This window comes from Varroa destructor, unplaced genomic scaffold (genome assembly GCF_002443255.2).
Source record: "Varroa destructor unplaced genomic scaffold, Vdes_3.0 BEIS01000006.1, whole genome shotgun sequence".
NCBI lineage: Eukaryota > Metazoa > Arthropoda > Arachnida > Mesostigmata > Varroidae > Varroa > Varroa destructor.
The window spans coordinates 26,000,071-26,027,431 of NW_019211459.1; the positions used below are offsets into that span (position 1 = coordinate 26,000,071).

At 42.9% G+C, this 27,361-nt stretch overlaps 1 protein-coding gene across 2 annotated transcripts in view; it reads right to left on the minus strand.

Annotated features, from left to right (window-relative positions):
* Positions 1-27,361, minus strand: part of gogo (thrombospondin-1 like protein golden goal) — a 92,439-nt gene that overhangs the window by 37,255 nt on the left and 27,823 nt on the right. The window contains exon 2 of one of the 2 annotated variants that reach the window (XM_022810635.2): positions 11,613-11,952. In XM_022810635.2, the coding sequence (XP_022666370.1) occupies positions 11,613-11,901 (289 nt within the window). In that variant the 5' untranslated portion in view covers positions 11,902-11,952. Of the gene's footprint in view, positions 1-6,356; positions 6,544-11,612; positions 11,953-27,361 lie in introns of those variants that run through there. The other variant, XM_086993640.1, reaches the window with a different exon arrangement.

Here is a 27,361-nt window from a genome sequence, read left to right on the forward strand (position 1 = left end):
GCGTCGGTACTATTAAGCATGCCACATCAGTCTTGCCTTGATTATTTACTTTCGCCTTAGCATTTTTGGCTAAAAATGCTAGCACTGACAACCTTTACCATGTAATCTTTAGTGCATAGTGTTTACTGTAGTCTATTATATCTCACAATGTATACTATTTATAATTAGGCAACTACGTCGGTCATCTTGAAGGCTTTCTCAGCCCCAAATGGAGATAGCGTACCTTCAGCGGGTGTGAGAGTCTTGCCACGGTGATATCTAGAGGTATAGTTGATTCAACCGATAATGCATTATGGTTAGGAAACCTACAGGCGTTCAGAACCTTTTAATACAAGAAAAGAAAGCGTTCTGAAAACGGACCAGAAGTTGTAATTGGGTCTAACTTCGCATCGACCTAAACGGTCATGAATGGAGGTGAGTCAAATGGCTTCTAACAATACAGCGAGCCTCTTAACGACATTTAAACGAAACACTTAATTATGAGATTATTAGGCAGCGCAAAATCTAGCAGTGTCAACCTCAGCGAAGACTAGGTAGTACTTCTATCTTTGAATGGCTCAAAGACGCCTACACTGAGTTCCCTACGTTTGTAGAGTCAGTCCGTACTCGAAGAATTATGCCTTAAATCAATATCGAAATTAGTATCGTTATGTTCTTATAGAGCGTTGGCTAGATGAGACCGTACCGTGCTTTAAGCGCATTCAAAGGACGACGTGCCAGTATTTAAGGACAAAGAAGAACGGTTGTAGGGCAGACTGGATCGTAGCGAAGTACAATGATGAAATATTATTTTCGCTCACGTCATTATCATTTGTTACGAGCCCCATAGAGGAAATGCCAAAAATGAATGTATCACTTTTTAAACAGAACAGGGAAAAAAATTAATTTATTTAAGCGGCACAGCTCTATCAATAATTACTTATCAATGGCAATATTAAACCTTGTCTCTATAATACTTTCCTCCCTTCAAAAATCGATGCTGGGAGGAGAAATGCTGAAAGCGAGCTCCGAGCGTGTACTTTTACTCCCTCAGAAACGCCGCTCCGCGTATTACTATGGTCACACAATAGTCGCGAGTGTATTCAATAGCCCGCCCAATACGAATAGGTGAGAAATCGCCAGTTGCTAAAGTCACGTTCCTCGGCTTCAGGTCCATTTACGAAACGCGCAGGTTGTAGCTCCGCCTTCTCCGATTCACGGACTCAAACGAAAGCGCGACCACTCCCATCAATGCTGATGAAATGGACAACAGCACTGACGTATGTCTGAAGGTCGGCCAGATCTTCAAACGAAGCCATCGCCTTGTAGCGAGTCAATGTTTGGACCTCGTATTACTTATGGTTTCGTGTGCTCCACTACAGCCAGCGTCACAGTCAGCGCGGCCTCTAAGTGTATGAACCAGAAACTGCCCAGCACTAGTTTCTTCCTCGTATTTTGTCCCTCAGGTCCGGTGACTTTCATACATCGAACTGTAACATTGAGCTGTCCGACTGATCGCTAGCCGGCTAAGCACTTGCTTTTCCCATTGATCGAGTAGTCTCGAAAAAAAAAGCCTCTACTCAGTCATATCTTCAGCTGTTGTCACGCGGGCGTCTTGCACGCGATCACACCAAATCAAACTGGATCTACCATTAGATCATATTAATGGTGATATGAGCTTTCCTCTTTATTTATCGGAAGACTAAGAAGCAAATAGAAGCGTCTGTAGATCATCGAAACGAGAACATTGGCATGTTTACCCATTATAAGCTGCCAAATGGTGTTTATGAGTCTGCTATCCGGTTTAGAATATAATTCCGCACTGGTTTTTGCCACGCCTGAAAAAAATGTTATCATTAACCTGTGACATATGTTTTCTTGTAATAATAATAATAATAATTAGATAAAAAAAAAAAAGCATTTCTAAATGTATGTTAACATAACCGATAGACAAGAGATGCGCATAGCCGTGCGCTGCTGAAATACGCGCCTGCGATCTTGTTTAACGGTTTACCAAGACCATGTTTTTAGGTTTTTTCCCTTTTAAGATCTGCTTTCTTGATTGTGTGTACTTGCTTTCGTAGCAGTACGGCGATTGATGCTTTTCAAGGCATTATTCGCGCTTCTGCTGCCAGTCATTTGGTGGGTCAGGCCCTTATGGGAACAGCCAAACTTAACTCTATACCCGGCTTTCCTTTGTCTGGCCAGAACCGATATCGACTTCCCCGCAAAACGTACTCGTTCGGATAGAGGCAATCAAAGAGCCTCACGGCAGTCTTCGCACATCTAGCATCGGTAGAAAAAGATAGAGCTGGCAAGATAAATTCCTCTCTTGTCTGAGGAAACAACGAAGGACAACACAAAGATGAAGTGAGATTAAGTGGTCTGATGTGACAATGCTGTATATAATATCAATATAGCATTTAAACATTTAGCAATATAAAGGAACATAATAATTATCACAGTAGCGTCGTGAGAAACATTGGTTATAGATGTTGAAGTCAACGTTGGAAATGCTTCGTTCGTATGTGCTGAAGGTGCGAAGGTAATCTTCTCATTTTTCAAATAATTGCCCCACTAGCTCAAAACTTTATGTGTAGGCATCTGTAATGATTTCAAATATACCCACATTACTTATTTTTGTAAAAATGACTCCTCTCACAATAAACCTGTTCTCCAAACAAACACAGTTTCCCATTATGAGACAACAATTCGCTCTAGCAGATGCTTACTACTGTAAATCTGTATGCTCTTACGAGCTTCTTCTACGCTGCCAAAAAAGAAACTTGTTGTAATTTGTAGACAGCACTAATTCAACTCCCCATCTCCTCCTCCGTGCGCTTATGTCCCTCTTAAGCTCCTTCTTGTTCGATGATAATTGGGTGGTTTCATTTAACTTGCTTGTAAATAGGACAACAGCCGTTGTGCAGGTTCCACGCTCCGTGACTTGTGATGTTTTCGAAAAAAATACACCTATCACGTAATTAAAATCGCGTTGAACGGATGGGTTCATAAACGAAGTCAGTCCTTGCCGACTGTGTGCGCAAGGACGCATTCGGATTCGAATAATGGCGCGCAATTTCATCAGTACTTAGCGAACATTTTGTTATTTTCAGAGAGAAAATTTATATACATTTTTACATATTTATATACTTTTCTGGAAAATACGTAGACTACACAATAGGAAATCGATGTTTTGTATGCCGAGAGGCCAGCGCTTCACATTGCAATAGTCTTGAGGTTAAATTTCGGATTCAAAGTTCGGAGGTCAAATTGAGGATTTTCATGTAAATATCTAAATGACAAAATACTCATTTCATCAGAAAAGACTACGACGTAGCAAGGCCCGTAAGGTGTGGTTAGTTAATTCAATTAATCTAGAGGTATGTACGATGAAGATTCAAAATAAACGACTAAAGGAACAACCTGCCGATAACAGGAGAAATTTCGTCCTTTTGTGATGGCTTAACGATTCGATTCGCGGCAGTCATCGTTGTACAAAAAAAAAAATGTACCCATTACATTTTTAAGATCTGTTTTACTATTATTATTATCATGACGGACCAGATGCTTCCGTTATTTTGATCGACGAAACCTGAATGAGTACAGTTCGGTAGATGCAACAAGCGTTTCAAGCCCTACAGATTTCACGGACACACCAGAGCTTTTTTCAATTGTCCCGAAAATCGCGGACGTTGTAACACGTCTTCGAATTTACCCGGTCGCTGTAGAAAAGCGTCTACCGGCCGCGTACTCCTGAGTACGTCATTGTCACTGTGTGCCGTTAATTCGGTTTCATTATTCCTTGTCTCACACGTTCGCCGTTGTGTACCACAAACAAAGTAGGCGGCTGTAAGACCTTTAGCGCAGTCCTAGGAAAGCAAGATGCTGCAAAGGACCATGGCAACAATAATTTCCATTCATAAAGCTGTAAGATTCAAGCACACTGAGATTCACTGCGGTCACTTTGCGACGTATATACCAGGAGAAGTTGGTATCGAGCTAACGCTAGAGCAGGCACTATCCTGTCACAGTGCATATGAATATTAGAAGTTCGAACACAGCGACGTTGAATGGGTCTGACTTTACATTTGATAGTCTTTAGTCTGAAAAAGCCAACATACGTGTTGTAGGTACTCTATCTTTTATTGAAAGCACATAGTAATAGCACAAGTATACATAAAGCCAGGACAGGATGAATGAATAGGTATGTCGAGCTTTTTTTTTTTACAAAGATCAAATAATATGGATTGTTACAGACGTCTTGATAAAAATTCTGCATCTTGAAACGATTTCAACCAAACTCTGTCAATATGAGCCTTTTTTGGCCTCCGTAGCAGCCATCCAAGATCGCCCATGTTTACCGCCCTTTGTTAGAGCACTGTTCTTTGTCATATATACTAGTAGGAGTATTATTCTTATTATTATTATTAAATACGCACTATTTACAAGCTAGATTGCAGGAACACACGGACTGCTGACTGTTACCTGTTTCATCTCGCTGGACATATTTTTGCGTGGCTCGCCCGCTCAAAATAAATGTTGACGCTCTGTGAGTAATACGAAACAAGAAGCAATCCTTGATGCAGTCGTGATAGTGCTCAGAGTATATCTTTCAAATGGAAATCCACCTTATCCCTTTCTCTGTTTGTCTTTCTCCATATATATTTGTATTGGTACCGTTCTCCTGAAACAAGGTTCCCTCTACGCTGTGCAATCCGTTCGCCCACTCCCAGTGCTTTCTCAATAGTAGTTGAACCCACTATTATCATTGTTGACCCCAATCCCAGCGTTTCGGTCTATTTTTGTATTCGATGCGTGGCGAATAGCAGGCTTGTATCTTCGGCGTGGACTGCGTCGTTTTCTGTATGTATCTATGACCGGCCTCGATGTCAGGCGCCCCCGAGATAACAAAACGGGAGGCTGGGGGAAGTAAAGCAGTGGACATAGAAATCGACAAACCGCACCACTGGCCGGATAATTATTTGCGCTTCTCCCGCAAAAAAGCGTTGGCTATAGGAAAGCGGCCACAGACAGGGACAGACGTCGCCTAGAAACCGACATTTATTATCGTGAAAACTAATCGAACCATTATGCACTATAGGAGAATAGCAACGGACTCCTAGTAGAGATAGTCATAGGGACAGCACTGTAGGCGTTTGGCAATATAGCTGGTCATGGAGTTACTAGAGGAACGAATAGCGATGGCCCATTGCTTGGCAAGATGTACTGCATATCTTTGCATTTTGGCTATCGATAAATTTCTAGAATTGTAGCACGTCGGTTTTTGTACATACAGTTCTGACAATGGCCACTACTCAGGCCGCTGCTCACTACTTGGTCAATTGCCCCCCTCGCCCCTCCATCGACCGCTTTCGACAAACATAGCGCCCGGACCATTCCTGCCCGTGGTGTATGTGGAGAATGGTGCGGAACCAGCACCCCCCAATCCAAAAAGCGGAGCTGTACGTTATCTCGGTGTTGTTCTGGGCGGTTCGTATGACTTCGTCTGGCTCGGGTGGACGATGGCTCCATTTTTTCTCGCTCCGAATGTAGATCGTGTCAGGGCGAGCCGTATAATGGTAGTATATTACCACGTGCCGTCTGATGGAATGTCTAACGGCGATACCGGGCGTAACACTCTAAAGTAAAAAATATATAGGTGGATAAAACTCGAGGGAGTGCCAAAGGACGTCAGATCAACAGTGCCATCAGAAAACCGACAAGTCGTTTGTTGACCCCAGTTTTGTTGCCGCTGTCTGGATATTTATTTCGCATAAACGTCTAAGCAATGAGATATACTCTGAGCCTCTTTAACAATAAAGTTGCAATAGAAACAAATAACCGAGTACGTGAAGACAGAACTACCAAATAAATTCTTATCTTGAACCGAGGCGCTTTTATCCTTTAAATATTTTTGAGTACCGATAGACATTTTTTTTTAATCAATTTTAGGTAGTTTAAGAATTAGAATGTATCCTTTATTTCTATAATATTATCGTTTGATTCACCACGTTTGCCCACATCCAGACGACCACATTACATCTAAACTGATCTTCGAGCTCATGCATAGACATGATATTGTATTGCGAAACAGCTTCAATTTCCATTTGAGGTCACTTTAGTACCCGGCAATTGGCCTTTGGTTTGCTTCGCGTCATTTGATAAGTCGACGATATTGGCAGCACTACCACTTCGCCATTGCTTAACGCAGTACATGAGTAAACTGTACGAGAAACCGTCACTCATTCAAGCCCCAGGTCCCCTGCTAGCCCCCAGCTGATGTATATAAAAATAGGTTGTTAATTTTCTTATGAAATGGTATCTTAGTGGATATCGCATTTCTCTCAGCCCCCGAGCCTCCCAGTTCGCCTTACCTTTCACTCCAGTCAGCTGCTTCGATAAGAAGCCATGTCATTCGTATCCACCTCCCTTTCGGCCCTGCCAAAGACTTGCGCAATGTCTTGATGTGGGCCAGAAGTTGGCGGAATCCCAGTAGCCGGTAAGCACTAGCCTGAAAAACCCATGAGCAACTGGGCGATCGGAGACTCCAGCTATTATCGAATAATCTGCAACGCCTTACCTTTATAGGGTTCTGTTTTAACTGAGATAAGCAAGCAGGGCTTGGTAACTTTTCGCTGCACTTATCTGAGTAGCAGCCTTCTTTAGCAGCTTTAACATTGCCGTTTAAATGACCATTTATATGAATGAATATGCATGTGTAATAGCTCCATGTAAATTTGACAACTCATTTTACCTTTTCCCTGAATAGCTAGCTGATTCGTTCGTTCAATGTTTTTCGCGAATCCACTATACCAGATATATCAACGGCAGGAACAATCGCTGGAAGTTCATTGTGTTCATATCCGCTGCTACTACTAAAGGCTTGAAAAAAGAATTATAACCTGTAGCCTCCGCACACAGCCTGAGGCTAACTGGGGAACGAGGGCCGTGAAGACGATCCTGGCGGGACCGAGTAGCTTCGCCGCCGGCAGAGAAATAAATTCCTCGTCCTATGAAGTGTTGACTTCTCGGCTTTTGTTTCCCTCAAAAAAGGCTAACCGTGTTCCTCCACTGTGAAGGTGTACAGCACTGCTCTGGCCTCTGATGTGCCAACCCTTCAGGTCGAACGCATGTCTGATGTATGCTATTGGGGGCATTTTCAGCTTGGACTGAATCAGACATTGCTGCAGGGATTGCCAAGAAGAAAAAATAGCGTCTGTCACGAGCTATTTTCAGCTGATATCTTAGGTGGAATAATTTTAAATCGGCCTCTGTTCCTTGTGAGTAGTCTCCGATGTAAGCATGCTGCACAAAGCGTCTACCCTGCATAATATAAGAAATATCATTAGTAGAATTTTTATTACTATTACTTCTATTATTATTTATTATTATTGTTTTTATTATTAATACTGTTATATTTTCCAGAAACCTGCAAACTTATCCGATTAAAATATGAGGTATGAGACTACATCAAGTTTACCAATATCTCACATATTCACGCCGTACATAAACATATGCTCGACGCTTTTCGAGCAGCAGGAGATGACACCACCTCCCAGGTGCAATCAGCATTTTTTCTCTAATGTAACCTGTCGTGGCATTAGAAATGGCTTTTTCCCTGCGTCTTTGCTACCAGGAGCACGTGGTCCATTACGCTACCGTAGTCAACTGGCGACTACGTGGCCCGTCCGCTCCTTTGCTTTCTTATCATCGCGTATAATTCGCTTAATTCCCATCATCTTCGTCGTTGACGCGGGTCTTTTGCTTTCTAGCAACCGCTGGCGTGGCATTACCGTGTCTGAGACTGAATCGGGAGCTATGATGAATGTTTGAGTAAGAGGCCTGAGGTCTATTCGCTAGTATGCGCCGTGTCACAGTAGAAGCTTTCCTAGTAGCTGTCTGCATGATGGCATTGCTTTTGAAGAAGCCTATATCGTGTGTTTCTGCCAGCGCAAAGTCGCAGATTCGCCGTCACTGTTACAGGCGCCACCGGCGCCATAATATAGTTCGTAAAAATATACTGGTCGATGCCGATCTTTTTTTGTTCGTACGTTTAACAGCAGCAGCTTGAAGAGCTGCTTCCTCCCACGCCTAGAGCTGCAGATCGATTAGGTGAGGTTCCGGAACTCGTCGTGATGTAGCAGGAACGGGCCAACACAGGGCCATCGTGAAATCCCTAGCAGATCCAACAACAAGTCTGCTGAGCCGACTAAAAAAGAGCTAGGACAAGGAACCCTAGTGCCCCTCGGTGAATGTTTTAACCTCATGCTCTCCCTTTCGTCGAAGCCTAGGGCTGTCCTGAAGAGTACGCAGGCCAAAAAGACCGGTCGCTCATTAGGACAGCGTTTAGAAGCCAGGTTAGCAACGCGTTTCGTTAGGGAATCGCTGTTGGGTGAGATGAGCTCGTAAGATGACTCAGAGATCGCGTGGCAACCGGCTAAACGCGGAGAAGCAAAAGGAAGCAAGCCAGCCCTAAGTCCGCTTCTACGGCTCCACCTGGCTGTTTCGCAAAGAAAAAAAGATCCACTTCGGGGCCTCCGTGCGTCCTTTTGAACTGGCAACTCCGCCAGTTCAAGAAACGCTAGCAGCAGCGAACACAGCAAAAACCTCCCACGAGATGCATTATGAGCAATGAGAAAGGGTGATGGCGGGCGAAGTCTTGACAATAGCTTATACCGCGCTTCACCTTGTGGGGGCCGAATTCTCAGCTGTAGTCGACTGCGCTCTTGAGATTCAGAGGGTGGCTGAAGGTAGCATACGCGTAGAAGCAGCTAGACTGGGTTAAAAAGCAGCACTAAAATTACAATGGAGGGTAGCTGTTTCTTGCTGCAGACAAACTGGAAACAACGTTTAGCAATTCCATTCCTCCCTTGCTAATAGTTAGGAGTATTGAGTCTGCTTTACGTTATGATACGTCTGGGAATAGAGGACGTTATGGGAAGCTAGTAACAGACTGGTTGTATCAAGGGTATCCTGTACTCGAGCATGAGTGCTCTATAGAAGTGGGTGACATGAACGCGCCGATGTGGTCAACTCTGCCTCGTTCCCTCGACAGCACTTTAAGTATTAGATTGGGCTATTCCCACTTGAATAATGATACGCTGCCTGAGAAGGAGATCGGTTAGGTCGCTGCCAGCTGAAAACTTTCGGCTTGTTTCTGTCGAATTTCAACGTTGGGCCACGATAGAAACAGTGACACAACGATTATTTACCAGTAACCGTTGTAACTACCATAAGCTATTACCAAACGGTCATATCTTAATATGCCATGAAATACAGAAGCATGTCGTAAGTGGTCGATTTACAATACAACCGTTAAAAAAAAAAAAGGTAAACTTCCTATACAAGAAACGTATTCGTATATAAATTGAAGAACGAAATACCGCATATATAAAAGGTGACCGCTTCTTCTATTGTTATTAGCATCCAGCTAGACAAATTTGGTGTGAACTAGCCCCGTAGACAAAAGGTAGAAGCACACGTCACGGACAATTTCAGCCATCAATCCAGTTACGATCAATCAGCCTTCGAATGAATCCGGTATCATTATGCAAAATCCGATTGAAACGATCTCTGTAGAAGCGTTTCGTTGCAGACCAAATAATAGGCTGCTTCCGAAATCAATGAAAGAGAGGTAAGACAGACTGTGTATTGCAACAAGATTTTTCTATTGATCTGCGCAGATCAAAGCAGTGAAATCGTGCGGTAAGTTAACGACGTAATGTATCTTAGAACGTGCATATGTATGTATGTATATATTGGACACCAGCGGGCTACGGTCGTGTGAAGTACCGTCAATGGCTAACGGTTGATCAATTCGAGTCACCCGTAATACACGCGACTTTGTGTTGTCGAAAAGTGTTGACAGGCAAGCGCTCAAGGGATATTTTTTGTTCGGATTTTCAGTTAATATCACTAAAATAAATATGCACTATTAACTTCTGCCATTATTCTGGAAGGACCATAATTTAGTCTTCCTGTGGCTTTTTTTTAAAACATTCTGACGAGTGGTCTTCATATGTCCTCATAAAAACTAAATTGACATAATTACGGAATTTCTGGAGGTACCGAGGCAGCTGGTAATCTGAGGGTGCGAATTTCGGGCTGAACGGCAGATGCATCCAAGTTTCCAATCCGTTTCCTCATTTTCGCTGCGTAACTAAACATTATATATATATATATATATATATATATATATATATATATATATATATATATTGCTTTGATAGACGAACCCTATTTGCTGATTCTTGTGGATTTTTTTCAACGGTCTATTGTAACCTTATTATTCGCTGTTATGTAGAGTAGAGGTCTGAATACATCGTTCGGTTAGGCGGTATAAGACCGAATGCACGATTTTGTGCCAATCCCGCCAAAAACGTAGCATCACCTTCTTTGGCGGCTTTGCCAAAAATCTTACCTTTGTCTCTTTATTTGCACATCGTAGGCATATGTGGTCCACTACTGACCAGCCGTAATCAACCGTTGTATAAATGGCTTCATTGATCGACTGCTCGTTCGTAAAGTCTTCGAAGGCAGTAAAAGTAGGTGAGCAACGAAACTACAAAAGGCTTTATATAGAAATTTGTCGTTTTTGAGGACAACGGCAGGACATGATATGGCTGCCAGTGACTTTTGTTGTTCGTTGGTGGAACACGTTTTTTCCAATGCAGAATCATAGCTGCAATGTGCGTCGAAATTTCGGGCACGATCTTGACGAAAACGAACTTTCATTTATATTCCATTGTCAGGAGAAACAAAAGCGATAGGTTTTCTGAAGCTATCACAAATGACCAAATCTATACAAGCCTATACGACATAAAAGCCTGTATGTAAATTAAATGTAAAAAAAAGAGCAACGACTCTGGGCGTTTTAAAGTAAAAAAAAAATTATCAGATTCGAATAGATCATATATACAAGGTTTTTATCATTAAGCCTTTTAAATTGGTGGGTTTACCGATAAAACTAAATACAACACATATCTGACTTGTTATAATAGGTGGTGTTAATTGATGAGTTCATGGAGAATTCACCCTTCGAAAATTTCCGCTGCCAAATATAATTTAGAAGATGAAAAGTTCGTAGCTTGAACTATCAAGAGCTACTGGCATGAATCTTCACTTTGTATCCTAATCAGTTCTATGCACTGGCACACAGTTTGTATAAAATCTATAATTTTATAGTATATAAATAAAATTTCTATAAAGAAAAATCGCCATGAGTATATAAATGAAAAAAACAGCTCTGTCAGATTTGTTATTAGCCACTATCAGCCGATGCCAACTCTATGCTATGCTGTATTTTACTTACGGGTCCCAGTGACGGCACGTCAATACACGGTTCGTAAAAATAAACCAAGTTATTTTTTTACATTTGGTTTACCGCAATAGAGCACTACACAAGCTGTGTGTCAAACTACAATCATATACAGCATCAAACAGACAATGAAGAACATCATTATTTCGATCCTTTGCCCGTTTCACTACAGAATATCAGTACGTTTCTATCATTCCGTATCTCCTATCCTACTGAAACTATAATTAAGCCCCGTAGAATGATATGACGATAAAACGATACTTCGTAAGTAATGCCTAAGTTGAAATAACTTCATAAAATCATTCGAACTCACCGCTGCGATCGACAACTCTGGCGAGTAAAGCCTCGGAGTTAGTTGGCGGAACGCTAAAGTAGATATCCATGTCGGCCGAAAGCGCTGTGTAACGTTCAGGCCCGGTAATATAGAAATCCAGTAGGTCATCGGTGTCAGTCGGATCCGCTGAGGCCGGGGTAGGTCTATGGCCGAAGGGAATTACTACGGACGATTCAGATGCTGAAATGGTCAACGTTAGCAAAGCCAGTTTGTACACGAGTCGAGGAAGAGACATTTTGCGGCTGCTATTGAACCACCGTACAGGCATGGCGAGCCTGTCGGATGCTCACCACTAGAAACCACTTAGATCACACAAGGTCTGAAAACATCAAAGCGAGTCAACAAACAGACGATGCATTAGAGGGAAGTAAGATTATTTTATAAATAATCAACCTTCCTGTCGCAGCCGATCTATAACGGGCGAACATGACCAAGGTAAATATGGTGTTGCTTCCTTATAACAAAAATCTTTTAGTGGGCGTTATCAATATTGCTATTACGAACACTTAGACGACAAATATTGAATGTTTTTTTTAGATATATTTATCCTATTCCTAGATTCCTACGTGGGCGTCAGTTCCCATAACGAGATCGATTGTATTACACTGTACATCGACGGCCGTTACAATCGGAAGAGCGTGGTTAAGTTTTGCTTACTCCACATAATTATTATGGCACCGTAAAAACCGAGGGACTATACGTAGCTCAGCTTCTGGAAAACATACGGTTTCTTATCGGTCACTTAGCGGCCACATAGAATTAAGTTAAAGCTGCCTTACTATTCATAGGAGTCAGTTTGTTAACATAGAAGCGACACACATAGGGGTCCTTTTATCCGTGCCCCATTGAACTAAATGAATCAATTATTTACGTTCACTATCATTCAAGATCGAAATTCTTCTGCAAACTAACAGCATGCGTGCTTGTGCGTTCGTGCCATACCCAAACGCGTTTAATTCCTTCGGAACGCATCAGCCCCCCAACGTCGTCCTAACTGAAAGTCGGCGTTCAAACAAGCACTTTGAATCCGTTCTTCTGTCCAGAAAGTGTAGCCTAATACGTTATCTAATCATACGACATGCAAATTGAAATCGAATAACCGGAGCCTGTACACAGCGTGTGGTCCGGTTCCGATACGGATGCTATCAGTCGTATTCCTACTCGAACTATTACCACAATGGATTCACAGATCAGCGTAGGCCTCTCGACAGTTTCAAAATTGGACCACCTAACAGTGACTCCTGCCATTAGCGGTATTTCGTCGACTACGCTAAGTAGAGTCAATATTACGTTCTTGTAGCGCCGTTAAGAAAACCCGTCGCCCCGACGGGGAACACAAGTCGGTATAAATCATTGCGATAGAAGGGTGATGCCGTGTCTAGGCGCTCGACGGAGCTTGACGCGGACAACTATGAGGTTTCTCTCATCCCAGCATCCCATAGCTACCTAGGATCGCTCCGTTCGTGATTCTCAGCCGAGTAGCGAAGGTGTTCTTAGACATGTCTGCGTGTGTAAGCGTACTAGACGGTTACGAAGACGAGCGAAGAACCGAAGGCTACAGCATAGGCCGTATATCATTGGCTGCTGCTACCAGGCATCATACATCAGTCCATAAACTAACAAGGTCTGAACGTATAACAGCGTTGGTCAAACAGGAAGTCCGTAGGAAGCAGAAGAAGATACCGTAGCGTAAGTGCAGCCTCCTGCCATGCCCCGTGCTTTTAGAGTCTAGGGACTGCTTGAAGCGATACTTCCAGAGAGACACCGCTTTTTCGTGAGAAAACTGCAACACAAGCCCTTTGACCGATTTTTATTGAAGATATGCTTAACAAAAGCGGGCAAGAATGGATAGTCGAGCGTTTTTGATAGAACCAGATGCTGGTATAGCAAAGACAACGGTAAGCATCAAACACCTACAAGTGTTTATATTGAATACATATACTACAAGAGACGTAAATAGACCTAGTTGATACTGATTATGCCCTACTCGTCGATAAAGCTTTTCTTATACGCCAAACAATCCTGAGCTTTCGCATATAGGTATGACAGTTTCAAATCGAGTACAAATTACCCTCAAAGTTGCTGCTAAGTGAACCGGATGTCCGCGTCTAAAACTCGCAGGAACGACACATACGTATGCATTGAACTTTCCTCCTAAGCAAAACAATAAACGTCTCGTACGTATGAAATGAGTCGACACTTCTCTTTGGTACCTTAGCTTTGTCATAACACACGTGTACGATTGGCAAATAGAAGGTAAAAAAGATGCGTGTTCCTCATGCCTCGCTAGAGAAAATTGACTCGGATGAGAGAGCTAAGTGTCTAGCCGGTGTAAGACCACAACTGTGGCTTTCGAAGATACGTTCCGGCGACTAACCTCTTTAAAAAGCTGCTGATAGTCTCCTTCGAGGTTAACGCGGACTCTTCAGAGAATTAGGCATATTCCTGGGTTATGGCAGCTTGGACTCTGGGGAGCTGCCGTCGTCGACAAGGCCCATCGTAAAAGCGTTGTTGTGGGATTCCCGTCGATGGAAGCACACGGAACGTCCCGCGTCTGCTTCAACTTTCCTTTTTTATGCAGAGCACCGTCGTGCTGTTGCGATTACATCGGATGCAGTTAGCGACAGTGGGCTCCGAAGTGATGGGCACTTCCCGAAGGCTTGAAATACCCGTTACCTTATTTGCCTTCCCCTTCATAGGAACTAAATGACCGCAAGCACGCCACCGTTCTGATCAATGTATCGTTCACCGGCGATGCGGCCGCCGTTTCTGTTGCTACCACCAGCAGCGATGTGCCGTCAATAACGACGGGGGCAAAGGGACCCGCAATGGCGACGCTAAACGCGCTTTGTATATTGCTATGCGAACCAAGCGAAATCGCGGCAGAGTTAGCTTTAGAGAAAGGACGAGGAAATAAGAGGATAATATTGGAATCGGCCTGCACACCCACAATGGCTCGATTTCTGGTCGAATCGGCAGCAGTTGGCAACACTGGCAGTCTAAATGTCTGCTACCTCTGCACCAGTTGTTGACTTCGTAGGCAGCGAGCTCAGTGGTAGTACATGCGACGACAATAAAACGTCGCCTTTGGCACGTCATTGAGGTGTGCCTCAAAATGTTTGCTTATTTGCCTTTCCATCCGGTGTCAAGCAGATACAATTAATGTGGCAATAGTAGTAACCGGCAAATTTTAAAAGCCTTCACAAGCATATAATAGGACTAGGACACTGGGAACTGTACGTATCCAGATGAAATAGGTTGGGCTTGAGACTGAAACGAGTAAATTGAACGCGTCCCACCCCAATTTTTATCTGTCCATTAGCCGTATGGGTGCTGGAGGCACAATTTTTGGGTGCGTGTTGGATGTGCTATTCTAATGACATGCATGTATGAATACGATTATAACTACTGCCACTTTTCAGGCCAGAAAAACGCACAACCGTGTTGTCTGCGACAACTCGGCCTGCTGATATTCCTAGCTAGGGAGAGCACTGACTTTAATCGTAATGATATATTGGACTCAGAGCACACTGACCCTCTGGCCTCGACATGACTGTCTGACCACCCTCTTTTTCCAGAGCTGATCTGCTGGGTCCAGAGAATCCAGCGCTTGTAAACCTCGAAAGCGTCTCAAGGGCGCAGTTGCTACGCCGGGATCGACCTGCCGTTACTGGTGCACGAACATCAACCGCAAAAGATCGGGGAGGATAACTCATATTTATCATATTGGCTCACCCTGAGGTAGATCGAAATAGGTTTTTACCACACACCAGTGTACTCTTCACACGCAGGTTGCGGCAGGACAGATTGACTTCTTGAAAGTTAGCCTAAACAAATGTTGATTCAGAGCTATTCGACCTGCCCACGCAAGTATTAACTTGCCGAGTCGGGTTAGTTGCTCACGCTACTGTTTCGTTGCATATAGGACGATGTGATCTGGTTTAGCATTCATACGAGAATAGGCTGTGGTGTTTCTATACTTTTGGAACCTTCCCGAGGCCGATAGTTTTTTTTTTTTTGTATGCAGCTACAGTGTCGCCGGCACAATGCTGTTTGCCGAAATAGTCAGGCTCGTACTTGTCTTTTGCTCATTCAGTAAATGAAACTCACTCACGGTGTAGTTGACACGGCCACTTGCGGCCATGTCGGGCACGTAGAGCTCACCGGGCAGGTCAGTGGAACAGGCCGCAAAAATTGTGGCTTTACTGAAGCCGATACATCACACAAACACATTCGCCGCAAACAGGTTCTCAGAATTGCGGAACTACCAATGGCGTGCACACGTGCTTTTGAACGAACATTCAGTTTTTATCGACTTCAATTTGCCGCAACAAATATATGAAGCATATGTTTGTTTTTCTAAATCCAACAATGTTGCTCACGAAATATATATTGGTTTCTGTCTTTCAGTTAATTAATAATATTACTATTATTGATGGGGTAATACTGCTGGATTAGCTTTGCGTCAAAGTTCACGGTTAAAAACAACGAGTTGCAGGTTTGCAGAAAGGGTCCAACAGTTGCATAGCAGACAGTTTTCGAGATAATCTAACAAATAGATAGAAAATTCTCATTGAATTAATGGACTACGTCTCTTGGACACTTGCATAGTTCATGCTCTGCATAAAGCCGACGGACTGCGAACAGTTGCTGTTGTTGCAAATCCGTTGTCAGATAGGACATTTTCGAAAACGTGATATCTTGAAGATAGTAATTATCAAAGGATAGTTCCGCGAAAAACAATATATTGAGTACTGACAGGTGACAGAAAATATATATAGTTCCGGACAGGAATGAAGGCCGTACGGCCTACTATTGTAAGTCTTAAGATTATTTGATTGACAGATGTTTTTCAGCCTCAATCTTTGCATTAATGCATAAAGTTACATTCATCAGAAATATATATATATATATAAATGAATTTAACACAATCACAGTGGTAATCGTAATGGTTAATAATAGATTAATTATCGATAATTGTAGTATAACCCTGGGGCACGCTAGTATTTACGATGAACCAAGCTTCATCAGCTTCTGCTCAGGGGTGGAACATTATTAACCGCCTTATCAAATCGGTCGGATTAGAAGAAAATGGACGATCTGTTCCCTCTCTGGGCCTTATAAGCGGCTGCTACAAACGAATTGTTATTATTTCTATATCAATAATGATTGCGGTAAAATGGCACCGCAACCAACCGCTACTAATGTTACAAAGAAGTCTGGACATAGTAAGAGTGGGCCTTCTTCTTTTCGTTTATTCGACCGTTAATCATCGTCTGGGCGCAGTAGAACACACGGTCGAAGTAGATATAGAATTTCAAGGACTTATGCCTTGTTCATTTACTTATCACGTTGGCTTTACGAAAAAAAATTCGAAAGAAAACTTTATAGGATCACGAAAGGTCAAAGCGCTGCCGCCTGTTGTTGACACCTTTTTTCATTTTGTACCTACCGCGCAGGTGTCCCACTGGTTTTTCTCGAAGCTATTGCGGTATTATTTTTTTCCTTCAGACACTCCATTATTCTGTTAAGCTTATGGTCCGTTTGGGAAGCTGGAGATCGACTCAGAATATGTTGCCTAGTGGTTTCCGCGCAATAAGTAATTATCATGTGATTCAGTTTCGTAAATTCTGAATGGAGACTAGCTAGTTTTTGGCTTGCTTCTCTTTGTTTATGCCTATGTACAGCGCTGATCGTGTAGCGTACACAGGTTATCTTAGGGCTTAAAAACAAGTAGGTAAGAAAAGGACTTAGCATTAAATTTTACCTCTAGTACTCCTATGTTATGTGGTCTGTTGTTAATTTCACTAGAATGTTTGTTTCACCACAGCCTATGCGGATGCCCCGTAAATGGTTATATAATAATGGCAATACAACGCTCGCCAATCAATTTTTGAAGAAATGCACTCAGTTGTTCGTGATACAATGTCCCTTATATATATATATATATATATATATATATATATATATATATATATATATATATATGTGTGTTGTTATCGCTTTTATGGTGATGCACGGGCGACATCTGACGTTCCCAGTACACGTCTATAAGGCACTCTTTGTAACGTTACGTCTCAGACGATATCAAGCGTAATATCCGCCACAATCTTAGAACATGTACAGTAAGTGGTATGCATATATAATCGCTAAACGTGTAAATCTTGTGTTTCTCGTCACTGCGTCATCGGTTCATCGCAATTTCGCCCTAACGCTGGGCGATAGCGATTGTGGGTCACAGGTGGACCCGCCGAACCAGATCAACCACAGCGACAGGCGACACCGTGAACTATTCGCCGCTGTTTTATAATCTAATGACGCTTCATCTACTGGTAAACAGCCATTTAAGGTGCTCTCCATCAGAATACAGTAGCGGGTAACTATGGCAGCGGCGTCGACAACAGCGGCGGCAGCAGCAGCAGCGCCGCCATCATGGGTTTGAGCAGTCTTATAAATAGAAAATTCCCATTATTGGATGATAATACCAACTTCTGCGGGCGACATACGTCTTTCCCAGGATCCTGTGTAGTCCTTCTGGGCCAGCCACGGTCACGTTTGAAGTTCGATCAACGCCAGCTCCTCCAGGATCGGTGGCCACAACCAGAGGGTTGTTGCGGGATGCGGTGTCGGATACCGTATGCCGCAGAGCGTACCACGAAAGAAAAAATCGTTTCGAAATCTAGATCGATGGATACGCTCTGATGAACTAGCAGAGATGGCAACTATTCGAGTTCTATTTTGTGGAGCGGACCGATTAGATATCTGAAGCTCTGAGGATGCAACGGGGCTTCGCTTCTTATGCGGTCACACGGCGACGACGTAATTCATTACTGCTGAGCATTATTTTATTATTAGTTTACTGCATTGAGACGATCACACGACCCAATCTGGGCGGCGCTAGAGAAAGGAGTGCGTCCGTTCGCGTCGTAGATGCCAGTTATTTAATCTAGATTGTTTGAAGAAAACTCCGTTGTGGTCGACTTTTTAATAGATGTTGATTATGGAGAAGTGTGACAGAATAGCGACTACTGATTTTCTGTGTTTCATAGCTTTTTGAAGCTATAAGAAATTGCAAAAGTATTTGCTTCACAATACTTCGACACGAGCAGCGTGAACCGCTCGAAGACGCACAACTTCAAATGATCAGGTATGTAACCACTTCTTGCTTAGAGCCATAGCGTATTATTGCTTAATTAAAAATAGTAGTTCTCCTGTAATGGCCCATGAGCCAAAAAATATTCAGGTTTCGATACTACACCGCGACAAGTTAGGACACACATGTCTACATCCGTAATCAACGCCGGAACCTTGAACTGCCCCTCGCACTGAACTGTTCTTCGTGGCGTTGTGTTTCGTGAAAAGCCCAGATAATGCCTCGATATCGTAAGTAAAAGGTCTCTCCATATAAACCATGGATCTTGTAGAATCAGTGGAAAATTCGTTCGTAGCAGTTTTTTAATCCTGGCATAATAATCTGTACGTAGGACATGTCACGATTCACTCTTCAAATTCGCCGCGGCTGGAATCTGAGCGAAACTTGTGAAATGACGATGTAGGAAAACGGGACCATGAAGGGCCGTCGCGCGTGGTTAAGACACCCATATATGAGCTTCTAGGTGGGTCAAATCTATGCTTTTGGCGAGGGAAAGACAACCGCACACGAGTGAATTTCCGCGCACCATTTGTGCGTATATATGTAAAAATCATTAGTTAAACGATGTGAAAGCTGACAAGCTGATATAGATGCAAAACAAACCATATTCTCTGCAGTTAAGCCAGCATGAACTCCCCTCGTAAACGAATCTACAGTCGTACAATGCCACGTAAAAACAGTAACGGCACAGCAGCAAGGTAATGTAATCGTTTGAAGCTAAGGAACTTAATCTCAGGAACAGTTCGTTTTAGATAGGAAGTTGAAAGTTGGACACGACCATTGTGACGCTGTGGTGCCATGGTTTTGCCGGCTGTCGGCCGAGCCGATTTGAAGAACTCTTCTAATTCAAGCTGTACCCAATTATCGCGTCTATGGGGTTAGGTGCACGTTTTGGAGAGAGAGAGAGAGAGAGAGAGAGAGAGAGAGAAAGACGAGCCAGTCAGTGGTATGGTACCAGGCTAATGCAAAGAGACTTTAAGGATTCGGATCAAATATACATTGCAAGCCCTTGTGATCTTCTATGCCCGATAATAGCATTAAAAAAAGGTTCGAAACATATGTGTGACAATGACGAGATGAGGAATTATTGAACTCACGCGAACCGTACTGCTCTCATAGTCTATTATTCTAAATGAGAGAAGATCTACACAATTGTAAATACTCGTCAGCTTCCTAGTATTCGATGGTAACCTGTTGTTTCATTCTTACTTCAATAATTGTCTGAAGTTTTTGCTACGTTTCGCAACGCAGACAACTGTCTACATCAAGTAATTACGTTTTTATATGTTTGGCAAATAGTTTTTCATAACCGACATAAGTTTTTCTGTGTGACGTAAAATCAGATGCTCAATATTCTGGATGCACAACAACAAAAACTTGTCTACCATGAAGTTATGCGCTCCAATTTAACTGAATAACAGAGCATTGTTCTATTCTAATTAATACTGTTTGCTAATTAGCACGACGAAATCAGGGTAGAAGTCCGACAACAACCGTCTCTTCAATTTCGTACGTACTGCGTTCAAGCTCTACAAAGCTTACGCGAAAAATGTGTTCTAAATGGCGATAAATTGTGTGTGTGTGTGTTTCGAGTAGATCCAGCTAACTAGCAACGCTGACGTTAACGGTCACAACTATACAAACGTCATCAATCAATTCAATCAGACTCATTTTTCATCTTCGTGAGGTACCATTCCAAACGCCTGAACTATGTGTAGATCTACAACAGCTTGCCATATTAAGCTTCATATGCTATCCCATACCATATACTGCTGGCTCCACAAGCCCATCTAACTCTAAAGTCATAAAAATATTCCTAGAATGATCAACCTAGGTATCACGGGGTTAATTGGAACCTACCTACGATCGCATTATACGTCATGATACTGCTATTCATCGGTCTGTCATCGAGCCAGGCTGGTCAGTGAGTGAACTTGTGCGCAGCGAGGAACATGGTACAGATCACAAGGTTGCCTGAACCTACACACAATAGTAGTAGTAGTAAGGCTCATGAAAAATCTATACCCTGCATAAACAATGGTAAAAACCGTGTATTGTATAGCGCGTCAATACATGTCTTTTAGACTGGTCAAGTCATTTTCAGATCTCGTCACCTCGTTTGATTGAATTCAGCAAGGAACCTGGGAAAATTGAATTTTCGATTCCATTTTGCGAGGCTTCCTGGAGTCCTTGGGCTTAATGATGTGTCTAGACGATAGCGAAAATCTTCGGCATACAGTTGAGTCATCACTCGAAGGTAAACGAGCCTCTTATGAGTTGTAGGGTGCAATCCTAAGGCTCTTCTGAGAAACGAAATTTTTGTCCAGTTCGACACTTGAAGAAATTATCCGAGCCTTTTTTCATCTTTCTGTAATATCTTAGAAAAAAAAAAGCTATGGTCGTTATGTTAGATCAGTAACCCTAAGCGGGTTATTCAATTACCATATATCCGAGAGACATAGCCTGTCACGAACCGCAACTCTGCCACCTCTCCTGAACTTCATAGCTTCGGTTTTATTGGGTTGGTAGTGGGTCCCAGTTCTGGGGCGACGAAATGTAACTTGCTTAAAGCTTGCTGCACATGGAAGCGACTGTTTCCTATAAATAACTTAATGTCTATATAGAGGAGAATCATACCAACCATAGTTTTAGATTTACGTATTTTTTTCGAGAATATCCTTAAGCAAGATTGAGAAAAAAAAAGCTTAAGTTATCACCTAGGGCCATATCTATACTTTGGGAGAACACTGGCAGCTGCAAGATCCCGTTATTGATTGTAATTCTGTTCTCCTAGAGTATCATTGCTATTAAGTTCGACACATTTGCGGGAACGCTGACTTCGACGAGGATACTTAAGGTTCAATTCCTCGGGGCGAAGTCAAACGTATCTTTGAAGTTTAGAACATTCTAAAGCTATATCGCGGAGAGCTACTTAAAATTCGCTTGATATCGGCAAGTAGGATCTTGCATGCTGTTTCGATCGAATGCCCCTTCCTGAATCCATGTTGCTCGGTAGATATTGCATTGATACTCTCTTTAGTCTCTTTGTCAGCAAATATTAGAAAAGTTTATAGCACACTTTTCTTCGCGATCCTACTTTACGATGCCGGTTGGTTTGAATCGCCTTTGCCTTTTGGGATTATGAGAAGCATTGCATCCCCCAATGAAGAAGAAGCAGTCCGCTATGAATACATTCTTTGAACAAAATTATCCAGCACGGTACGTACCCTATTGCGATATTCATTCCGAATCTTATGCGGTCCCGCTGCCCTTGTTTAGCGCACATTTTCGAGCGCCAGAGTCACCTTACAGTGAACTTTTGGTCCAGCCTTTTACGTTAGCCCGTTGTAGGTTCGTTCAACACTGTGCTGAGCATTGAGACCCCATGAAGTACGCTGTCGCTAGACGAGATCATTTCAGCGAAATCGTCGATAGGCGCTCAAGAGGCGACAGGACACAATCAAGGCCCACACAATCGGGGCTAAGCAAGTTGTTACATGGCTGACGCTCGGCCATTCTTCTGCTATTCCAGGTGAACCTTGCGCTGGGTAACGGATGTCTTCTAGAATATCTCTGAATGCTCTATACCGCTGCCGGTCGTCGAGTTGCGAGGGTTCCCGAGCACAACGGATATGACTAATGTGTTACCTGACTGCGGGCAGAAACTGAGGCTACTTGATATGTTGAGATGTCATATGGGTGAAAGTACTCTGGGAATACGAAACGCACTAGAGCCCAAAGTAGCACTAGGTCAAATCTCCTCCTAGGACACCCAATGATGCGGTGTTTTTGAAAAAAAACTTTGCTGTGCAGGGGCTTTATATTGCAATCCTTGCCCGGTGAATGTGGTGTCTGGGACTTCAGGACATACGCCCATACGCTAAAGGTTCAGGCAGCTACCATTTCCTTGATGTCCTATTCGACGAGCACCTTTTAGTACGCTTAAACTATACCTGATCATTTGCCAAACTGATTCAACATAATCAGCAATGTTAGATTTTCTAAGCTGTGACGAGCGGGTTTGAGATAATAAGATGCGCCTTGATGGTGGCCGACGCAGTTGGCTGACGATGGAATGTTTCGTGGTTATAGGCTGAGTTAGTCTCGATCTCGTATAGCCAGGTACTGTCCCGTCACAGGAAGGGACAGCCCCCAGGCGGCTTTAATAGCAACATTGCGAGTCTTCACTACTATACTGAATTGGTGTCGCTGTTGTGTCGTCGAAATCGACAATATTGATTGAGTGCAAACGCTTATTGATTTCGTAAGGTAGCGATTTCGCCCAAAAAAAAAATGCGTAAAATAGAACTTACTCCACAATCAAGAAATGTGCATAACTAGCATTGCTAGTCGATATTCTGTTCCTCACTTTAGACAAAAAAAAAACACTTTATTCAGCTTAGCTCAAATTCCCTCGACCTGACCTTCCAACCAGTCTACACGCCCCAAGTCCTGAATCATATTTCATCATCAAGCTATATGACGGCCATTGTCCGTCAAAGACTACGAAATTTAACAACATTACGACAAGGTCCCCATGATAGCGAACTAATTAGGTGATCGCGAGTTGAAACGCATGCAACAGCCGGATCCCACATTAGCAGAGTCTTACTGCCATCATTATTTTAGCATTAAAAAGCGCCCTGGCAGCGATAATAACAGCAGGAGAATAGTAATAACAATGAACGATGATTAGGGCATAGTAATACGTAGCCGAAACATGGGGAGCAGGCTCAGGGCCAGTTGGGCAGTCGGTCAATGAGTTGGAGTCTTTAAAGCGGCTATGTAAAGCAAGCTTAAGTAGGCACTGGACCTGAGGTCAAGCAGCCAATCAACCCTCAAACCGCCACCGCCAACCACCGTGGGTTCCGGGGCACCATCAAAAGACGGCAAAATCACGGGGCAACTGCCGTGCCGAGCAAGGACTAGTGACCGGGGACGTCGTGTCGCAAACAGTTAATGCTTTTAAGGCGGTTTTTAATTTAAAGGCGGTATTCGTCAAGGGAGTTTAGCTACAATAGAGCACCAATATCTATGTCCATCGCTTCGCTGCGTACACCAGCAGCCTGGCATAGTTCGCTGGCTTCGAGCCAGTCGGATTCGCCTTCGCTCGCGACCATCCCTCACTCAGAGAAACACCTTTGCTCTTTCCCGTCCTGAGACATTCTAATATCGTACGTCTCCCTACAGAAGGAACGGCTATCTACTTGGAAGAGGGCGTCAGCAGCAACATAGGCAGAGATGACATTTTGGGTTGAGGTCGTTATGACAACCAATTCGGACAGCTGTTAAACACTAAGCGTGGCATTGGGTTAAATATCCACTGCTGCCTAGGACCGGTTATTTTTGCTGCTGCTTTTGCTATTGAACGGACAAAAGCAGGAACTAGAACCGTCCTACTTGGAAGCTCTCGTGTGCTGAAACGCTACAAGTGAGTGCGCGAGCTGCTGTAAGCGCTGAAGGGTCACTGTTCCAGCAGTAAGTCTCAATCAAAATCTGACACCTGCGCTACAGATTGAAATATTCACATGGCTTCGCGCGTCCGCCTTCGAGCGTATACTTGATAAACGTGATATCCGTAAGAAAGTATTTATTGCATATCTACATTTACGTAGTAACTACATAATAAGGTTTCGTCAATATGACTTATTAGTTCCTGGCCTATTTGGAATGGTTCGAAGATACTAAACAAACACATCGTTCCTTGAAGGAAATTATGTATCTTAATGATCAGCTAGTACTTTTCTTCACAGCGAGATGATAGCATATGTAAGAATAATATAATAACTGTGATCTTTTTTGAAGGAGAACAAAGCTACTATTGATTTATGTTTCTGTTGTGTTAATCCACGAAACGCTGGATTTGGTCCCTATGAAGATTTTCCATACACCATGGCTTAAATCTTTTCAGTATATCATCATGGTCATTGTTCAGAAGATCGATATTACTTACAAGATATGTACTACAAATAGTTGAATAAGGCGAGTAAAACTACTAAACTATAATTAATAAATATAATGACCTCATACGTATGTCTAATGTAAGTAAATTTCGTATTCAAAAATCATGCTCAGCAGTATTAAAAAAATATAGCGGGCAAGTCATTCAAAACTATTAACTATCCGAATACTCGTATTTAAAAAGTATATAAGCTAGGTACTATAATAATTTTACATTTTTCTTTGGTTGTTCGTTCGTCAACCTGCCGAAAGATTTCAGCTTTGCTTGCAAAAAAAAAAAAAAAACAAGCAATAACAACAATAATAATAAAATTTCCTTATATGAAGACATTTCAGCAATTGCCAAGAGGGAGTTCTTCTGATAGATAATCGGCAACGCTAATCACTTTACCTACTTCAGTAGTCGGGTCGCTGTGTTCATGAATATCGCGACAAATAGCTGATTGAGTAAACTGAGCGTCTGTGAGCTTTTCTGACCAATGATGTTTATATCCGATACGTTTCATCTGATTGTGGTATAATAGTGAGTTGTACTCTTTGACCAAACAGAGTTCTCTTCCCTAACTCTTACTAACATGGCGAGCTTCATTGTTCTCGAGTGCTGCAAACAACCAATGGGTGGTTAATATGCTCATGGAATCATTTATGAGCTTCACATTGACCGAGTATTTATATTCATTTACTGCTTGACGTACCGATGCTCTCAAGGGACAGTCATGCTCTAGCCTTTCACATCGGCCTTGTCCCTGCGCGCGTCAAACAAGAACATTGAGTAAATCTGTGAAATTGTTCGTCGATTATACCGCAGTGACTTCAGTATGTCCTACCATTCCATCGACGGCATTAATATACCGTGTCGAATCTGTAAACGCATACCACTACTTATGTAATAGTCGTTTGTGCTTAAGTCATTTGTGAAAACAATGGTAATATAGCTGTTTCTTTACATATATAGCTGTCGTTACGATATACGTAATATGATACACGAAGTACCGATCTTTTATGCAATCCTATGTGTACCTAAATTCTTGTCAGGCCAGAGGATCTATCGCAAGCCTACCGATAATTAGCGTTCTTACAGGCTCCCTTCTCTCTAAGTAAATGCGGATAATGAAACTTTTTCAAATGATTTGATAGTTTTTTATTAGCATCAGTCACAACCTTTTTTTTTTTATTTACAAGTAGGCAACAGGTGAATGCTGCAGGTAACGCCTTTCCTACAATCAAGATAGGCCTAAGGCCCGACAAAATCTTCATAGCAAATAGTATCAGTCCCTCCGGCTTGTTAGGACGTGGTAGGCCATCCTTACAATTGTCTAGTAAGTAGCTTGCTAATCTTAGGGACACGTTGTGGTCTAGGTTGAAACTTGGGTAAGAACAGACTTTATTTCATGATGGCTGGGAGCACGTCGTTTGATGGGCTGCATGTCGGCGATACTGCACGTAAAACTCGAAACATGGAAGCCGTCCAATTTAGCTGAAGTCACTGGCAGAATCATACATTTGCAATGAAAGAATTCAGAAGGAGTCGAATTTATGGCACATGATGCAAATCATGAGCCAACAAACAGAAGTCAGGCGGGGGGCCAAGCGCAGGAAGTACGCTTTGCTCCAGTTGTTTTGGCAAGTAGCGGTGAAAGAGGCCTTACACACGAAGAGGGCGATCAGAAGGCCTTTGTCGCCTGTCGATCAACATTTTAAAGTCGAATCTGGCTTAGGTCCGAGGCGTTGAGTCAACCTAACCTCTTCTCTGGACATCGAAAAAACGTTTGTGTTTTTCAAAACGGGCGGCTATACCGAATGAGATATCACTTATACGAAGTTTTACCTCGGTGGCTACCTTTTGCGAACGCTCGGTTTTCCTCTTCCTCACTCACGTTCTTAGAAAATTTCTCTACCACTGACTGACAACTTTCTGCTTTTAACTGTTGCTTACTACCACGCTAAGCCCCTCTGAAAAGATCCTCGGTTCATCATTCGTTTCCAGCAGGCTTGTCTGTGCTCGCTAGCCAGCAGAAAAGTCGTTCTGGCACAGCCTGTTAAACAGGGTAGGTGCAAAAGTAAAGGTGATGGGGTAAAAAAGAAGTTGAATCCGTTTACAAGGTGCTAGCTGCTTGTAACCTAATCTCCTGCCGCTGCCATTGCTTCCACTTCATCAAACTCATCAAGCTTGCCAGCTTACCGACATTAGCAAAGCATCTGAGGCTCGGTCGTTGAAACCAACCATTGAAATGCGGAACGGAAAGAATCGACGTGTGCCAGAACTGGACTTTGTTCTCGGAATCATCCCGTACTCATTACTCTTGTCCTGGTTGCCCTGTCGACTAGGCCAAACGCTACATTATGCGGCGTTCACCTGGCGTCCTTCTTGGAGGTCGTCACAGAGATGCCTTCATGCATGCATAAGCTTACGTAGGAGAAATGATTCAAGAAGAATACGCATCAAAGAAAGTGCTGTAGTCGGACCACCGCAGCTATCTCGTCTAAGATTAAAACTATATGCGACGGTATGCTAATATGTTCGTCCAACAGACACGTTAAGGTCTCGAGAAATATTCAACTAATTCCATTGAGACGGACTTCAATACGACGAGGCCTACGGTTGATGGCCGCC